The 17394-nt window shown below is 33.3% G+C and overlaps 2 protein-coding genes across 5 annotated transcripts; one reads left to right on the top strand and one right to left on the bottom strand.

Moving 5' to 3' along the window:
- Window positions 1-3846: 3846 nt before the first annotated feature.
- LOC109801175 (putative disease resistance protein RGA3) lies at window positions 3847-9729 on the bottom strand. 2 transcript variants are annotated; one of them, XR_014430638.1, is made up of 3 exons: window positions 6353-9729; window positions 6012-6250; window positions 3847-5636 (listed from the first exon to the last, which is right to left on the bottom strand). XR_014430638.1 is itself a non-coding variant. In XM_020362182.3 (2 exons), the coding sequence occupies exons 1-2, from the start codon at window positions 9618-9620 to the stop codon at window positions 6204-6206; spliced, it is 3315 nt and encodes a 1104-aa protein (XP_020217771.2). In that variant the 5' UTR covers window positions 9621-9729; the 3' UTR covers window positions 5818-6203. The 2 variants fall into 2 exon arrangements, 1 of the variants encoding a protein (XP_020217771.2); XM_020362182.3 differs by lacking the exon at window positions 3847-5636 and having other exon boundaries at window positions 5818-6250.
- Window positions 9730-12287: 2558 nt separating this feature from the next.
- Window positions 12288-16633, top strand: LOC109801169 (disease resistance protein RGA2). Of its 3 annotated transcripts, none has more exons than XM_083066527.1 (3): window positions 12288-15801; window positions 15902-16079; window positions 16382-16633. In XM_083066527.1, the coding sequence occupies exons 1-2, from the start codon at window positions 12512-12514 to the stop codon at window positions 15969-15971; spliced, it is 3360 nt and encodes a 1119-aa protein (XP_082922653.1). In that variant the 5' UTR covers window positions 12288-12511; the 3' UTR covers window positions 15972-16079; window positions 16382-16633. The 3 variants fall into 3 exon arrangements, with proteins under 3 accessions (XP_082922653.1, XP_020217764.1, XP_082922652.1); XM_083066526.1 differs by having other exon boundaries at window positions 12291-15806; XM_020362175.3 differs by lacking the exon at window positions 15902-16079 and having other exon boundaries at window positions 12288-15806.
- Window positions 16634-17394: the final 761 nt, after the last annotated feature.

The raw sequence follows: 17394 nt of genomic DNA, 5'->3' as shown, positions 1-17394 counted from the left end.
CATTGTTATTCTGTCATTTTAATTAGTCTGATGATGCCGGAAACTAGAAGCAAAAGAATATCACGTGTCATGACAAGTTGCATGTAATTTTTTATGCTAATAGTCGTAGCTTTTTGTGCACGTCTTTTTTAATTAAGCAGCACTTAACACGATCCGATTAAAAAAGTCCGTAATAAATTAATTAAAACAGAAAAAGATTAGATCAAACACCGACAACATGCAACTACGAAGTTTTAATATTTTTTTTTATAATCATGGGACAATAACGAAATATTCATTGTCAGAAGCGATTATTTATTTTCATAAGAATTATAAATATACGTAAAGTAAATATTTTTTTTCTTAATATAATTTATTTTATATTTAAAGTTAGGATTCAAATTTTGAATAACAACATAGTTATATGTAATTTAGTGGTTTGAATTTTTAATAATGATACTTAAACACTTTACTTGTATAAATATTTATTTGACATATTTTTTTTTATTTCTCTTTTTATCGTATCATATAATCTATCAAATGTAAAAATACACATTTTCTTTGTCTTGATATCTATTAGAATATAAATATCCGCAAAGAATTGTTAATGAATTTTATAGGTATCATCAATGAGAAGAAAGATGTGTTCGTACATCATGGTTAAAGGATGATAAATTCACACAAGAATTCACGTTCCAAAAAGTGTAATTTAAATAAAAGAAACACACTAAACCATTTGAAAAGAGTAAGGAGGATGGTCCCCTCATCCTAGATTTATGATCTAATAGCCATTGAACAAAACAACACTGTTTTGTAAACTATTATCTTTGCATCCTCAAAGCATCATTTTATCTACATTGATTCACTCAATAGTTATAGGGTTGTAGCCTAGAACATATGACCTCCTTCATCTTGATGGACTCTTCACCTTTGGGCAGAGTTAAATCAAGCAAAGTTGTGGTGTTTCCATGCGTTGAATTGTTGCATACGTTGTTGGGTCATGTCCGGAATCATGCCAGAATTGGAAAATCCGATCTTCATTCTTCAGATTGAACATCACTTACCATTCAACCATTCTGTCAAACAAAATCACACCGCAAAAGATTGGATGCAATTTTACGATAAAACAAAACGCTCATGAAATTCACCAAAAATTGAGCAAGTCATTAATGCTTAACTAGACATTCACCCACACCATGAGTGGATTCATATATAAATGTATAAGATATAAATTTAAAATATTAAAAATATTTTAAAGATTATTACATGAAATTATAAAATTAAATAATTACAAACTATGTATTTAAATAAGAGAATTATATATATTTTTTTCCATTATTAAATAGTATTCCCTATCGAATACAAGGACAATCTTATTTGGAAGTTTGATAGACATCAAATAGGTAAACATTTCCTTCTAATTTGAGTATTCTACATTCGTAAGTTTCGATTTTAACTTTAACCACTTGTATGTAAAATTGAATATATTATAATTACATCTACTTCACATATGAGTGTATGAAGCAAATCAATAATGTCTGAACTGAAATGTGAGATATATAATAATGATTAATTTTTTTTGTTTTATATTAGAGTGATATTACTTTATTATAGCAATTGTGACAAATGTAGTGAATTTTTTTTTTCTTTCATCACTAATATAAGCGTCATAAATTTTTTAGTGATATTTTAAAAATTGTGTATAAATTACTTTGTCACTAAAGATAATTCTTGTACGTATAATAATTTTTTACATGTTAAAATAGTTCAATAATCAATCTTTTAACATAGGATTTCATCAAATCGAACTAATTTGGAAGTATGGTAAAGGAAGGCTAACAAATGAGCCATTAATTTTGCTAAAAGTAATGATAAAGAAAAAAATATTCATCAATTGATTGGTTTATAAGTACCATTTTTTCGAACTATTTTAAAACTTTTATAACGCACATTTTTCCTTGTAAATATATATTAGAAATTTAAATATGCTTTGCTGTTCCAATGTTATTAAAAATACAAAATGAATTTAGAGTTAGAAATATTAAATAAATTAAATTAATATAAAATTTGTTGAAAATAATTGACTGTGAGAATTATTTTGTATTGTGTGATATTTAATGTTAGTGAGTATTTGTTAAAATATTGAAATTAATTTTAAACATCAAAATATTTAAATTATACATATATATATATATATATATATATATATATATATATATATATAAAAGATTGTATCATAACTATTTGAATAAATATTTTGAGTTAATCACTTTGATAGAGAATGTTTTAGGTATATTTATATAATAAAGAATTAGTTATACGTTTTGTGTTCGTAAACATGATATACGAAATAATTCGTGGAAGAAAAAATGACATAATTTAATAATAATAATAATTAATGATAATATGAATAATAATGTTTAATTAAAAAAATCAGTTTTAGTTATTTCAATGATTTAGGAATTATATTTTTAAATTATATATACAATTGAAGTATCTTGATAAAATATGGATGAGTTTTACAAAGTATAAATTAAAAATTTATTTTAAACATATGCATATGATATAATCATTAGAGAAAATGATAATAAAACTAAATTTAATAATAAGTATTTTAATAACAATAATTAATTTAAAAAATCGACTGACAGTGAAGTATGATAATAGTGTTAGAATTTTATTTGTATTACGTAATTGATAAATATAGTAATAATTAATTGATAATTATATATTAATAATTAGCAGACTCATTTTTTTTATTAACATGTCAGTTTATAAAAAGTCAATTCAATAAAAATTATTGACTACTATGTAGTCATTAACAAATTTTCTCTTTCTCCAAGAGTTTTTTTTTTGTGTGCCTCATTCTCTTTTCCCAAGAACGTTCTTCTTTCTTATGTAATTATAGATTTTTTAAAATATTTCATTTAAGATTTATTTTCATGTGACTAAAGTTGAGTAAAAACTAATAATATGTAGGCTTATTTTATTTATATATAATTATTTAAACTTTTTCATTAGAAATTATTCAATATTCTCAACCTTTTATACATTTTATATATAGAATTGGTGCTTTATTTATTAAATAGTTTTGAGACTAATTTGAGAGTTCTTTATCTAGTTATCGTATTTAAATTAAAGGGGAAAAATAAATATTTAATAAATATTTATCAATTGTATGAGGTACCCCCCTCGTTTATCTATTTTTTTTTTGTTGCTGTTGTTTAATATCCAAGTCAATTCATGTGAAGAAATGAAAGTTTTAAATCCTACAGAAAGCACATCATATGCTACCTATACATGAATTTGGAATTCCTTAGCAGAGAATAATACGACGTTTTGTATTGATAACGGGTACTGTTGCATGAATACTTTATGATCATTTTTAATTAGATTTTAATATCAGAAATTAATAAAATAATTATTTTAATTTTAATTTTAATTTTAATTCAAAATAATTTTACAAATTAGTTAACCTTTTGAAATACAACATTGTATACATTGTTGGGTCATGTTTGGAAATTGGAATCATGCTGGAATTGGAAAATCACGATCTTCAGATTGAAATTGTATACGATATTTCTCCCATAAGAAAGCTTGTGTATAGTACTCTAGAAATTAGGTACAGAGAGCATATGTAAAGGCCAAGTAGTTTGGGAGAGATGCAATCTCAGAAGGTAACATTTTGATTGAATTAAAGATTATGAAATTAATTACACATTCTCTTATTTTCCTAACTATATTAACTAACTTTCTAACTAACTAATTAATCATATTACTTTATTATGCTAACCAATTGTAACTAACTAACCAATCATATATTCTGACATAGCTTTTAGATACTTGAAGTTATCATAACAAAATCTAAAAGACTTGCAGAAGGCACCCAATTGTCATTTTTAAAGATTCTGACAGAGCTTATATGACAGTGTTACAGTCAGCTTAAATACATATAATTATCAGAAATAGAATTCATCAGTCACTGAAAGTAAAAATTACTACTATCAGTCATGGCTACAGAGAGTAAAAGGTGATGGATTGAAAGTTCGAAACCAACAAAAAATGAAGAAACGTGGTTACCGATGTTGGACATGAGACTGTTGAAATAGATGGCGATGATGTCCCAGGAACCGACAGGAGTTCTGCCCACATGGACATGACTCACCCTTCAACCATTCTGTCAAATTCATCTCTCGAAAGATCATCTAGCAAAAACTTCATAGCTGACCTTATTCCAATCGTGTTGGAGACCGTACAGACGAATCGGTTTTCCTCTGCACAATATTTCAAACATAATCATACACTCTGCAAACATGGTCAACTTAATAATTGGTGGGACATAAATAAGGTTCCATATTGATAAACCCACATAAAATTCCGAATAGTATTTCAAGGGGATCAATCCTTGTGTCTCTTTTGTCGATGTGAATTGGAAACAACTGAACACCTTTTCTTTACTTGCAATTTCTCTTATGACATTGGGAAAAACACAGTTTTGTCATGTTGGGCAAAGCAGCATTTTTGGTCAAATCTTGGAATGACATTAGGAAAGGAACACAAGAACATTTGGAAACTTGTATGGCTTTGCATATTATGGTCTACATGGATACATAGGACAAGATTTCTTTTGATGCTACTCAGGCGAATCAAACAGATTTGGTAGAATTTATCAAAGTTAGAAGTTGGTTGTGGATCAAAGCTAAACTTTAAAAGGCATCTTTGAGTGGTGGTCAAATCCTGTAATGTCTCTATTATCTTATTGTGAAACTAGAAGTGCATCTTGATGTAAAGGGCAGGGGTACTCCTTGTACTCCCATCTCTTTATAAATTTTGCTTTATCTAAATAAAAACTCATCGTTCTGATAATGAACACCTAAAGAGTTTCAGACAGAGGAGTAACTAATTTTCTTAGATCATATATCCCATCTGAGATATGAATAATATAATCTACCATGTTACAAATTGAACCAGTTCCCGACCAATCAAAATTCCAAACAGTTGTGTGTGCCATCACCAATACGGACTTGAAAGGCGCCGATGAATGATGAGAGCATTCTTTTGCTTTAACAATACTCCTCCACACATAAGAATCATTCCTCCCAGCCACTATATTTAACACAGCCATTAGCAAGGCACTTTTATGATAAAGCTTTCACCCATATTCTACCCTTATCAAGTTATCAGTAATCATTTTTCTAAGAAGCTTGCCTATTTTCATTTTATAATATAGAAACTAAGAATCGATCAAGTTCATATTTATCAAATGAAGAATTTGTAAAATAATATGAATTTGTTAAGTTACATAGAAAATTTTTCATATTTATAGATTTGAAATGGAAGGAGGAGAAATTACAAATATTAAGAGATTCATAATTTTGTAATATTTATAGGTCTTCTTGTTTCTTAATATCTGGTCTTTTGTAGCTGAGGATCCAATATTTTGTATTTGTTTCTTGAGCCATCCATGGTAACCGTGCTTGGCACTTGGAATGTATTGTCCTCGCGAAAAAAAAGCTGGTGGTCTGGGACTGGGAGTGTGCGAGATAGTGAGATTGTAAACACAACTTTGTCAGACCAGATTGTTTGGAAGATGACTGAAGGTTTTATCACAAAAGTACCTCAATAACGACTCCATGTTTTGTGGAAGATCTTTTTCACTATTGACAAAGAAATATAAGAACAATGTTTATGACAGCAAGCTGACTAATTAAATTACAAGTAAGTTATTGCTCTTTATAAAGCCAAAACATTAACCGATGAAAATTAGAAAATAAATTTCATAAGAACCTAACATTATTGTACTTAAACAAAAAATAGAACAGAATATAACTCCATAAATTCTCTAAATGACCTGGCCAATTATTCACTATCATTCTAATTCTAATTGAAACATTAAGGCATTTTTTAACAAGATTAGATCCAACACTACTTAGAACTCCGCAATGTAAAATACCATCGTCTGTGGGAAGAGATTCGGATAAAGTTTTTATGGAAGGAAAAAATAATACTAATTAAAATTAACTTGAACATACGTTCAGACATGTGCATGTTCCTATACATTATAGATAACATTCTTAGCAATGTTCAACCATGTGGGATTGTTGAAATAGATGGCGATAGCAGCCCAGGAAGACAGGAGTTCTGGCACCTGGACATGGCTCACGCTTCAACCATAACGTCAAATGCATCTTCCCGAGGATCATCTTGCCAAAAGTTTACATGGATCATATTCCAATCGTGTTGCAGACCGTCCAGAAAGATCGGATTCTCTCTACATACAATATTTAAACATAAATCATACACACGCTGCAAAATATTGGACATAATTTTTCATAATCAAGTTAATGAGAAAAGAAAAGGCTCATGAATTTACCACATAATGTGGAAGTCTTTATTGCCGGGTGGGAGATCAGTTCTAGTTGTGGAATGTGAGCTATGTATTGCCAATCTTTCCCTGTTTCCCTCTTGCACCGCTTCTCCAGCTGAGGGCAGTTGTCGATACTTAAGTGACTCAAGTTGGTGAGGCGTTGAATGCTACTTGGAAGTGACCTCAACTCCTGGCAATCTAAGACCATTAATTCCTGAAGAGAATTCATGTCTCCAAGCCAATCTGGCAATGAACTACATCCTGCTATAACCAATCTTTCTAGGGAGGGGATACATTGTAAGCCTTCTGGTAATGTACCGCAAATGAACACCTCCCGAAGGGCAGTTAGTTTGTTCATATTTCTTGGCAGAGCCAACAGTTCAGGACAGTAGCTGACATAGAAAACCTCGAGACAAGCTAAATGTCCCACACCTTCAGATAACGTTTTTAATTTCTCACACATGAAAATATTCAAAGTTCGAAGACAAGTTAGACCTTGCAGCACATGTTCTGGAAAAAACTCCAGTTTATCACAACCTGTAATGTGTAGTTCCTGTAATGCACTTAGCCTGCGGAATTGGTCCGGTAGTACCTTCAGTTCGTCACAGAAATTAATCCCCAGGGTCTTAAGACAGGGCATATTCCCCACAACCTCTTCCGTGAAAGAAGTCGCATCTTCAATGCTCCAAATTTCAAGGTGCTCAGCAGATGGAATACGTGGAATTTTAAGTTTGGGGACACCCTCGATACTTAATTTAGAAACACGAGGCAGCATCTCTGCTCCTTCATCTCTTAACATGCTCTCCAAATTTGGTAAATCCCGCATAGTGAATTTCACTAGCGATGGAAATGCCTTCTCCACGCCATCATATAGTTCATTGTCTATGTGCTTCACATCTTTCATTCCAGATACGAATAGGCTTTTTAAGTGTGGTAGTTTACCAAGTGGAGGAAGCTCCTCACAGTTATTGCAATTGTCGAGTATAACGTCCAACAAGTCTTTCAGAACTGAAGGATTTCTCAGCCAATTGGAAAATTGTATTCCCTGGTATCCCTTCATCCCAAAACTTCTAAGAGTTGAGGGAGGTTCAAGGGCTTCTAGTACTCGCTCAGCATTAACATTACTATCTTTTGAACGACCCCATGACAAGTATAATCGATTCAGCTCCCTCTTACCAATCAAATTTGCTTCTTTAGCATCCGATTCGCTTGGGACATTTTCAAGGCCTCTGATATGCAGCTTGCCTCCCAGCTTTAAATCATGTAACTCTGCCAGCCCATATCCTGACTTTGAACCCACAATGAAACTGCTCAATGTTCTTAGATGTCTTAACTTTCCAATATTGGGAGGCATCACTGTTATTGAGAAACATTTATTGATCACAAGATGTCTTAGATCTTGTAATTGTGTCAGGTCTTTGGGCAACCCATAAAGGTAGTGACAATCTTCTAGTTTCAATACTTGCAATTTTTGCAACCTGCAAATAGAATTAGGCAAGCATGTCACCCAACTCCCACGTAGATTCAAGTACCTCAAATGTGTTAAATTCATGACTGGCGACAATTGACTAAAGCTTATCCTTAACGCTCGGAGACAATTGTTTGATGGCAAGAGACGAAAATTTTCAATGAACTTATATGAATCAACATCAAGAAAAGTACGCATGGATTCGACTTTCTTTAAGGCAACCTTATTGTCTAACTCATTAGATGTTAACAAGTGTAAATGATGAACTCTGCTTGACAAATGAGTCAACCTTGTATGCCCATAAACCACACATTCTTCACCCATAATTGACTGGGCAAGATCATGATATAAATCATGCATTTTGAAACTTGTAATTATACCAAACTTATCAGATTTTGATTCCTGAAAAAAAGATCTATTGTATAATTTTTTCCACATGTTATTACCAACGTCCTCCACTTCTAATTTTCCTTCAGATTTAATAAATCCATTAGCCATCCAAAGATGAATTAGTTCTTCCTTGACAATTTGAAAACCTTTAGGAAAAATGGCACAAAAGGAAAAGCATCTCCTTGATGACAAGTCCAAATTAACATAGCTTAGTTTCAAAGCACGCAAGATAGAATTTTCCTCACTTGAGAGAGAACTTTCCTCCTGTATATCCCAAATCTCACTTTCCTGTACGTTCTGCCATTGTTGTACCTCACTTTGATCACACAAAAGGCTTCCCAGTGTTTTGATTGCAAGTGGAGAACCAACACATTTCCTCACTATATATTTGCCAATTGCAACAAGTTCTTCACTTTCATGTGTGTTATGTCCAAATGCATGATGTCTGAACAATGACCAACTGTCATCATCAGATAATTCTATCAAACGATGTGCAGGGCGTCGTTCCATGATCCTCGCAACTTGCTCAAGTCGAGTAGTGACTAAAACGACAGCACCTTTTGTTCCCCTAGCACGCTGCAACACCCCCTTAAACTCCTTCCATTTCTCTTGGTCTTCGTTCCACACATCATCAAGAACAAGTAAATACCTCTTGCTCTGCAACACTTCTTGAACCTTTTTCCGCATTGCTTCTAAAGTATTGAGGTTGGGATTTTGTCCAGTGGTGGATTCTATGATGGCTTGCAGTATTATCTTTATATTGAAATCATTAGAAACACAAACCCAAATGGTCAAGTCAAAATGTTTGCTTACCCGGTCATCATTGAAGACCTGTTTGGCAAGTGTGGTTTTCCCAACTCCACCCATACCAACTATGGGATAGATAGAGAGATCTTGGCTGTTGCTAGCATGCCCCACAAGAAACTCCACAATTTGCTCTCTGTCTTGGTCTCTACCATAAATTATGGGTTCAGTAATGATAGAGCTAGTTTTGCGCCATTCATTATCATCCTTTCCTTGCTTGTCAGTGACACCAGCACGTAATTCAAACATGAGCCTTTCTTCATGAATGACATGAAATCTTTGGGCGATCTTTTTCATCCTTTTGCTAATATGACGACGAAAGAGAATGTCCTTAGGATGGAGACTGGATAAGCATGAATTTTTTGAGTGTATTGAACATTCATCCAAGATATCGTCCAACGCATATGCTGCATCTGTCAGTTTCTGAAGCCAATCCTTCACGACTTGGCTCGTGATTTGCTTTTTCTCAGCATCTTCAAGGACTGCACAGATTGCAGTGAGATAGCTGCAAAGCTTCTGAATCTGTTGGTCAACTCCCCAATATGTTGCAAGTTCATCTTGTACAAAAGATCCCAAGTTTTTAATCACAATTCCTAGCAAAGCCTCGGTCATCTTCAGAATGAAAGAAACCTTGGAGTTAGTCTGTTTCTGGACTCTGGTACAAGGAATTATGGATAAGAGATAAAAAAATGTTATGTATTTATCACACTTAAAAGTTCTGTCAATCAATGAAATATGTTAATGTTTTATTGATTCATATTTTTCTTTTGTTATAAAGATGTGAAATTTCATTTATCTATTAAAAAAATGAGTGGATGGAAACTTTATAAGAAAGATATTTTGTAGTGATTTAAAAATTTATTAGTTTGCATTGACTAACTATTGTTGGGTTGTTGGGGTTGGAAAATAACTACGCGTCATTTATTTGAATTGACTATTGATTAATACATACATGCCATGGCAAGAAATATAGTAAATTTCATCTTTTCTTCCTTGGCCAAGGGGTCCTTTTTGTTTTTGTTAACGAGGAGGGGGTGTTGATCACACGAATCTAGTCAATCTAAGAATCGAGCAGCAGGATTAACTCCCTGAAATTTGAAACCATATATTTGTCCATCTCCTCTATGAAATTCCCGTTTTACCACAATAACTCTATCTTTAGTCAGATTAAAGAAAAGGAAAGGAAAGAAGTTTCTTTTGTAATCTTAGGAGGGTGTAGTAAGCTCGGGTCATGTTTTTGTTAAAATATTGGAAAACTTAAAGGCAAGGCAAACCAAAATTAACTCATATCCGAAGTAATTGATTAAATACCATGCTTCCCAGGTCTCCAAATTCAACATCACAAATAGAAGATGAGATGTTGCACTTTGCATGTCATTCTTAAACTTCATATGCACATTAACTACTCATGAATACCTATTAGGTACATACCAAAATCATTTTTCAGAAAGAAAATTGGATATTTAAGTTGGGTACTATTTGGGTATGATCATAATTTATCCCATATATAAAGAAAAACGTTGTCTTTAAAAATTAGGTTTTTCCTTTCATCTTATTTGCTATTATATGTCATTGTTCGCATAAGATGAAAACGAGTGACCAATGACATATAAGAATTCCTTTTTTTATATATGTATTTTTTTTTTAAATTATATTGATGTACCCGTATTCTTTATTTTTGAAATATCTTGTATCTCATACCCATATCGTTAACTGATACCGCATCTGTATTCATACAACTTATCATTTTGGGAGAGGCATTGATTGGCAAAGATTGAATGGGAAAAGCATCTAGAAAACAGCTTGCTTGATATCATCAGCAGTGTAGTTTTAGTCGAAGGACATTAAGATCAATGGCTTTTTCACTGTCCTAGATTGTCCTCATGTTAAGGAGGTTTGGCTGCGGCTTGGATTCTGTCAACACTATGTTGAAATGGTATGTTCTTTTGGCTAAAAAATTTATCTTTAAGTAATTATGGCATGTTGTTCTGTCTGAAACAATGATTTTTTTATTTTTTATTTTTTATGATAGCTTGATAGGAAGTGGAGCGTTCACCACGTTCTACAAAATATACACAAATCTCATGACCAGGTTTTTACTTTTATTAGTTAATATTTAATAATAGTTTTGGTTCGTTAAAGTAAATAAAGGAAAGAAAGTAAAACAATTTGTTTGGATTGCTGAGATGGAGAAATACAAGGTTTAAAAACTGTTGTGTAGAGAATCAATAATATAGTGGAGAACAGTAAGATATGGTTTAAAAGTTAAACTTGATTCTTGGCTTGAGTTGACCGCTGAGAGCAACAGTGGTGGTTAAGTATGAAATCTTGATATTCCAAAAATGGAAAAGTATCAATGTTGTACCGTGTCAGATATATACACTCTTTGAATATTTCTAGATACATATGCGAAAAGTATCCGATCTTTTTTTACTAAATTTTTAATCTTTTTTTCTCAGATACTTCCTATATATTTATTGGATACTTCTAGGTACCTATTTGAAAAGTATCTGCACAATTTTTTTTTTTCATATTGTGTAAGGAATTGGAGTATATACTTCTTTATTCATTCTTTGAAGAAAAATAAAATGAATTTAAAAGGGTAAAAGATTTTGTTTATTTGCATTTCAAACTTTAACTTTTGACTATGAAAGATGAAGAGCATTAAAAAAGGAGAGAGTGAATTGTGGGACATTAATAAATATATATCATTCATTTAATGATAGTGTTAGACTTCATTAATAAACCAAATTTTGAAACTTTTTTTTTATATGATGATAATAAGGGGAGGGTGATTCAATAAGTACTACTATACTAGATAATAATATAATAATGATATTTTTAAGTCATAGACGATTGTATATAATCAATACTAATTTTAAATTCTACTAAAGATGTTTTTATTAATATAGTTAACTTGATATGAGTATAAATTGTATTTTTTTGTTGTTATCACTAACATATATTTTTGTAAATTGTAATCATGAAAAAGTTATGAATTAATAAGAAAGAATTAATGTCTCTTTCTTTACCAATATTGTACATGTATATAAATATTTCTATATAATTTTATTAACATATCATATTCTAAATTTTGAAAAAAATTGTCGTATTTTTATATTCGTGGGTATCATACCCATATGGTATTTGAGTATCTGGACTTCATAGGTGATTAATGAAGAAGACAAGAAATACGTGTATCTTTGGAACCACGTCAAATAAGACAGATATGAAGGTACTCTCTGTAGGTTTGCCATTTACGTGACTATTAGTCATGAGTCTATTTTGATGGGATGGGATACCAAACTGGTAGTACATCATATTTCATGCCATGCCTCGCAATTATCAATTGCCAATTCAAATAAATGATGTCAACTACTTTCCAACAACAATCACTACAAAATATCATTCCACTGAAATTCTTATCCACTCATTTTCATCTCTCTTGTCCAGAACCAAAATCACCTCCAAGCTTTTCTCCATTCTAGCTCTCATTTCTGCACATGGCTGAGGCTTTACTAGGAATTGTCATTGAAAACTTGCGATCTTTTGTCGAACAAGATCTTGCAACGTATTGGGGCGTTGACCAACAGATGCAGAAGCTTTCCAGTCACATGACTGCAATCCGTGGTGTCCTCAAAGATGCGGAGAAAAGGCAAATAACAAGTGAAGCCATGAGGGATTGGGTGCAGAAACTCACAGATGCAGCATATGTGTTGGAGGATATCTTGGATGAATGTTCAATACAATCCAAAAAGGTGCTGTGCGGTGTACAAAATTCATGCTTAACCCGTTTCCATCCTAAGGACATTCTCTTTCGTTCTGATATAGGCAAGAGGATGAAAGACATTGACCAAAGATTTCATGACATTCATGAAGAAAGGAGCATGTTTCAACTAGCCGCTAGTGTCACAGAGAAGCAAGGGGAGGATGATGATAAATGGCGCCAAACTAGCTCTGTCATTATTGAACCAGAAGTATACGGTAGAGACCAAGATAGAGAGCAAATCGTGAAGTTTCTTCTGGAACATGCTAGTGACAGTGAACAACTCTCTGTCTATCCCATAGTTGGTATGGCTGGACTTGGCAAAACAACACTTGTTAAACAGGTCTTCAATGATGATGAGGTAAGCAAACAATTTGACTTGACCGTTTGGGTTTATGTTTCTAATGATTTCAATGTGGAGAGAATATTGCAATCCATCATAGAATCTACCACCAAACAAAACCCCGACCGCAAAACTTTAGAAGCAAAGCATAAAGAGGTTCAAGAAGTGTTGCAGAGTAAGAGGTATTTACTTGTTCTTGATGATGTGTGGAATGAAGACAAAGAGAAATGGAAGGAGTTGAAGGGGACCTTTCAGTGTGCAAGGGGAATAAAGGGTGCTACCGTTCTGGTCACTACGCGACTTGAGAAAGTTGCGTCCATCATGGAAACACACCCTGCTCATCATTTGAAAGGATTATCTGAAGATGACAGTTGGTCATTGTTCAAACATCATGCATTTGGACCAAACAGAGAAGAGAGTGCAGAGCTTTTAGCAATCGGCAAAGAGATAGTGGAGAAATGTGTTGGTTCACCACTTGCAATCAAAACACTAGGAAGCCTTTTGCACGATAAAACTGAGGTAAGACAGTGGCAGAATGTAAAGGAAAGTGAGTTTTGGAAAATACGGGAGGAAAGTTCTATTACAAGTGAGGAAAATTCTATCATGCGTGCTTTGAAACTGAGTTATTTTAACTTGGAGTTATCATTGAGGAGATGCTTTTCTTTTTGTGCAATTTTTCCTAAAGGTTTTGAAATTGTTAAAGAGGAACTAATTCATCTTTGGATGGCTAATGGATTTATTAAATCTGAAGAAAGTTTAGAAGTGGAGCATGTTGGTAATGAAGTGTGGAAAAAATTATACCGTAGATCATTTTTCCAAGAAGCAAAGACTGATGTCTTTGGTATCATTACAAGTTTCAAGATGCATGATCTATTTCATGATCTTGCACAGTTTATTATGGGTGAAGAATGTAAGGTTTCTGAACATACAAGTTTGACTGATTTGTCAAGTAGGGTTCACCATTTACACTTGTTAAAATCTAACGTGTCAGTCAACATTGCTGCCTTCAAGAAAATTGAATCCTTGAGGACTTTTCTTTATTTTGGTTCCGTAAATATTCGTCGGTTGCCATCAAACCATAGTCTCCGAGCATTATGGACAAGCTCTTTTCAATTGTCGCCACTGAAGGACTTAGCACATTTGAGGTACTTGAATCTGTGTGGGAGTTGGGTCACAAGCTTGCCTAATTCTATTTGTGGGTTGCAGCAATTGCAAACATTGAAAATGGAAGATTGTGAGTTCCTTTATTGGTTGCCCAAAGACTTGACAAGATTGCAATGTCTAAGACATCTTGTGATTAATAGCTGTTACGCAATAGTAGAGATGCCTCCCAAAATTGGCAAGTTAAGCCAATTAAATGCATTGAGCACTTTCATTGTGGGTTCAAAGCCAGGATATGGTTTGGCAGAGTTACATGGCTTAAATCTGGGAGGCAAGCTACATATCAGAGGCCTTGAGAATGTCCCAAGTGAAGGGGACGCTAAACAAGCAAATTTGATTAGTAAGAGGGAGCTGAATCGCTTATACTTGTCATGGGGTGGAAGTGCTAATTCAGATGGTACTAATGTTGATGCTGAGAAAGTACTAGAAGCCCTTGAACCTGCCTCAACTCTCAAGAGTTTTGGGATGAATGGATACCAGGGTATCCGGTTAGCCAGTTGGATGAGAAACCCTTCAGTTTTTAAAGACTTGGTGGACATCATACTCTACAACTGCATGAATTGTGAGGAGCTTCCTCCACTTGGTAAACTACCGTACTTAAAAAGACTATTCTTATCTGGAATGAAAAATGTGAAACACATAGATGGTGAGTCATATAATGGCGTGGAGGAGAAGGCATTTCCATCCTTGGAGAAATTCACTGCAAAGCGTTTACCAAATTTGGAGAGGATGTTGAGACATGAAGGAGTAGTGATGCTTCCTCGTCTTTCTGAACTATTCATTAATGGCATCCCCGAACTTAAATTGCCAAGCCTTCCATCTGTTGAGAAGCTTCGTGCTGAGTACATTGAGAACGAGGTTTCCTTCATGGAAGGGGTTGTGGGAAATGTGCCATGTCTCAAGTCCCTCACCATTATCTCCTTTGGGAAACTCAAGGCACTACCGGACCAACTTGGCAGGCTTGGTGCACTAGAGGAACTAGCCATTGAACAATGTGAGGAACTGGAGTCTTTCCCGGAACAAGTGTTGCAAGGTCTAACCTCTCTTCGAAGTTTGTCCATTTCCAAATGTAAGAAGTTAAAATCCTTGTCTGAAGGTGTGAGACATTTGGCTTGTCTTGAGGTTTTTAAAGTCGAAGACTGTCCAAAACTGGTGGATCTACCGAGCAATATGAACCAACTAAATGCCCTTAGGGAAGTATCAATAGAGTGCTCCATGCTACCAGAAGGCTTACAACATATCCCCTCTCTACAAAGATTGCTTATAGCAGGATGTAATTCATTGCCAGATTGGCTTGGAGACATGACTTCTCTTCGAGAATTGAAGATCCACCGATGCATAGAGTTGAGGTCACTACCAAGTAGCTTTCAACGCCTCACCAACTTGTGCAAATTGAGTGTTTACTATTGTCCTGAGGTGGAGAAGCGGTGCAAGAGGGAAATAGGGGAGGATTGGCAATACATAGCTCACATTCCACAACTGGAACTGCCCTCCTCAGATTCAGAGAAATTGAATTTCTCATTGTGCGGTAATTTTTTTACTGTTTTCTTTTCTCCTTAATGTGTCAAACTGACCAATGACCATGAAAATTTACGTGGCACTTAATGTTTGAAATGCATGCAGAGAGTGTCGGATTGGCATGGAACTTCTGCAAGTTTGGGATATTGTTTGCTATAAACGTAACGAAACATGATTTCTCTTCGGGAGATGAATTTGATCATATGGTTGATGTGTGAATCATGTTAGTCCATGTGGGCACAACTCCTGTCTGAATCATATCCATGACCATTGACCAACATTGGTGAGCATTTGCTCTGAAGTCTGAACCATGAAAAACAACAACAAAAGGAACCCATGAAACCTGTTCTCTGTTTCAATTTCTAACACTCCGTTAAACCAACTTCTGCCTTTTTCTTTTCCATGACATTTTACATTCCTTTTACACTTCACACTTCAATGTTGTTTATAGAATTTGCATCCTTCGTGGTATTTTCCTTGCGGTGATAGTTTTGCATTATATATGGACTTATGCATTTTGGCTTATTCTGATATAAAAAAATTCTTCTCTATATAATAGTCAGAAATATTTGTTAATCATTGCAGGCTAAGGTGGGCATTGTTGGCGGTTGGCATGCATCGTGGCAGTAGAATAGAACCTCGTGGATCCAATTCCAAGATCGTGATTTTCCATTTCTGGCGTGATTCCCAACATGGCCTAATGTATTCAAGTGCACATGTTTGAAGAAACATTTTGCTGCTCAATGCACGGCCTAATGTTATTTATACTACTCACAAAATATTACATTATTTATGTTATTTAGTTTGAAATAAATAAAGAATTTAATATAAAAATAATATACCCAGTTTCCTTGGCCAAAAATTACAGACATGAAGTAAAAATAAAATGACAAAAAAAAAAAACGCCCCTATTTTTATTCAAATAACAGTTCTTTAAATTTTATTTTAGTTCCTTTGTTTACCAAAAAAACGTTTTATTTTATATATAACAATTTAAGGTTCCTATTACTCATAGAGTCCCAGTTGGAGCCGGAATATGGCTGCTCTTGTCCTAAAATACTCTCCCACAATAAATTATGAATAGAATAAATTTGTCATTTAGCTGGTAAAATAAAAAATATTTTTAAAATAGCATTACCATCTTATAAGTTAGTTACAAGTAATAAAAATATGAATAGGTGAGAGAGAAAATCTAATAAGATAAGATAGAATACAAGATATATGGTATTGAAAATTGATGGTCAATTACAAACCTAACCTAGGCAACCAATCAACCACATATCTCACCACCAATTAAGTAGCCACTATCCTGACCGAACTTCATCCATTATTGAAGTTTCTGGTCCCAACTCCCAACCATTATGCACTTCACTCAAATTTGGTACACAAAAACTTGCTTAGTACGTTGAACAAACAAAATTCAAAAAAAAAAAATGATAAACTATTTTTGACTAGTATTGATTTGGGGAATAATTAATTAAAAATATTTTTTATAAATTTTAAAGTAATAATTATTAAATTTAACAAAATTATTATATATTATCATATTGTAATGGATATCATATTTTGAAGGTGAATTATAGGCAACGTAAATACTT

The sequence above is a fragment of the Cajanus cajan genome, chromosome 11 (assembly GCF_000230855.2).
Source record: "Cajanus cajan strain Asha chromosome 11, NIPB_CcT2T_4, whole genome shotgun sequence".
Lineage (NCBI taxonomy): Eukaryota > Viridiplantae > Streptophyta > Magnoliopsida > Fabales > Fabaceae > Cajanus > Cajanus cajan.
Note: the sequence above shows the minus strand (reverse complement) of the source record. Positions and strands in the feature narration are given on the sequence as shown.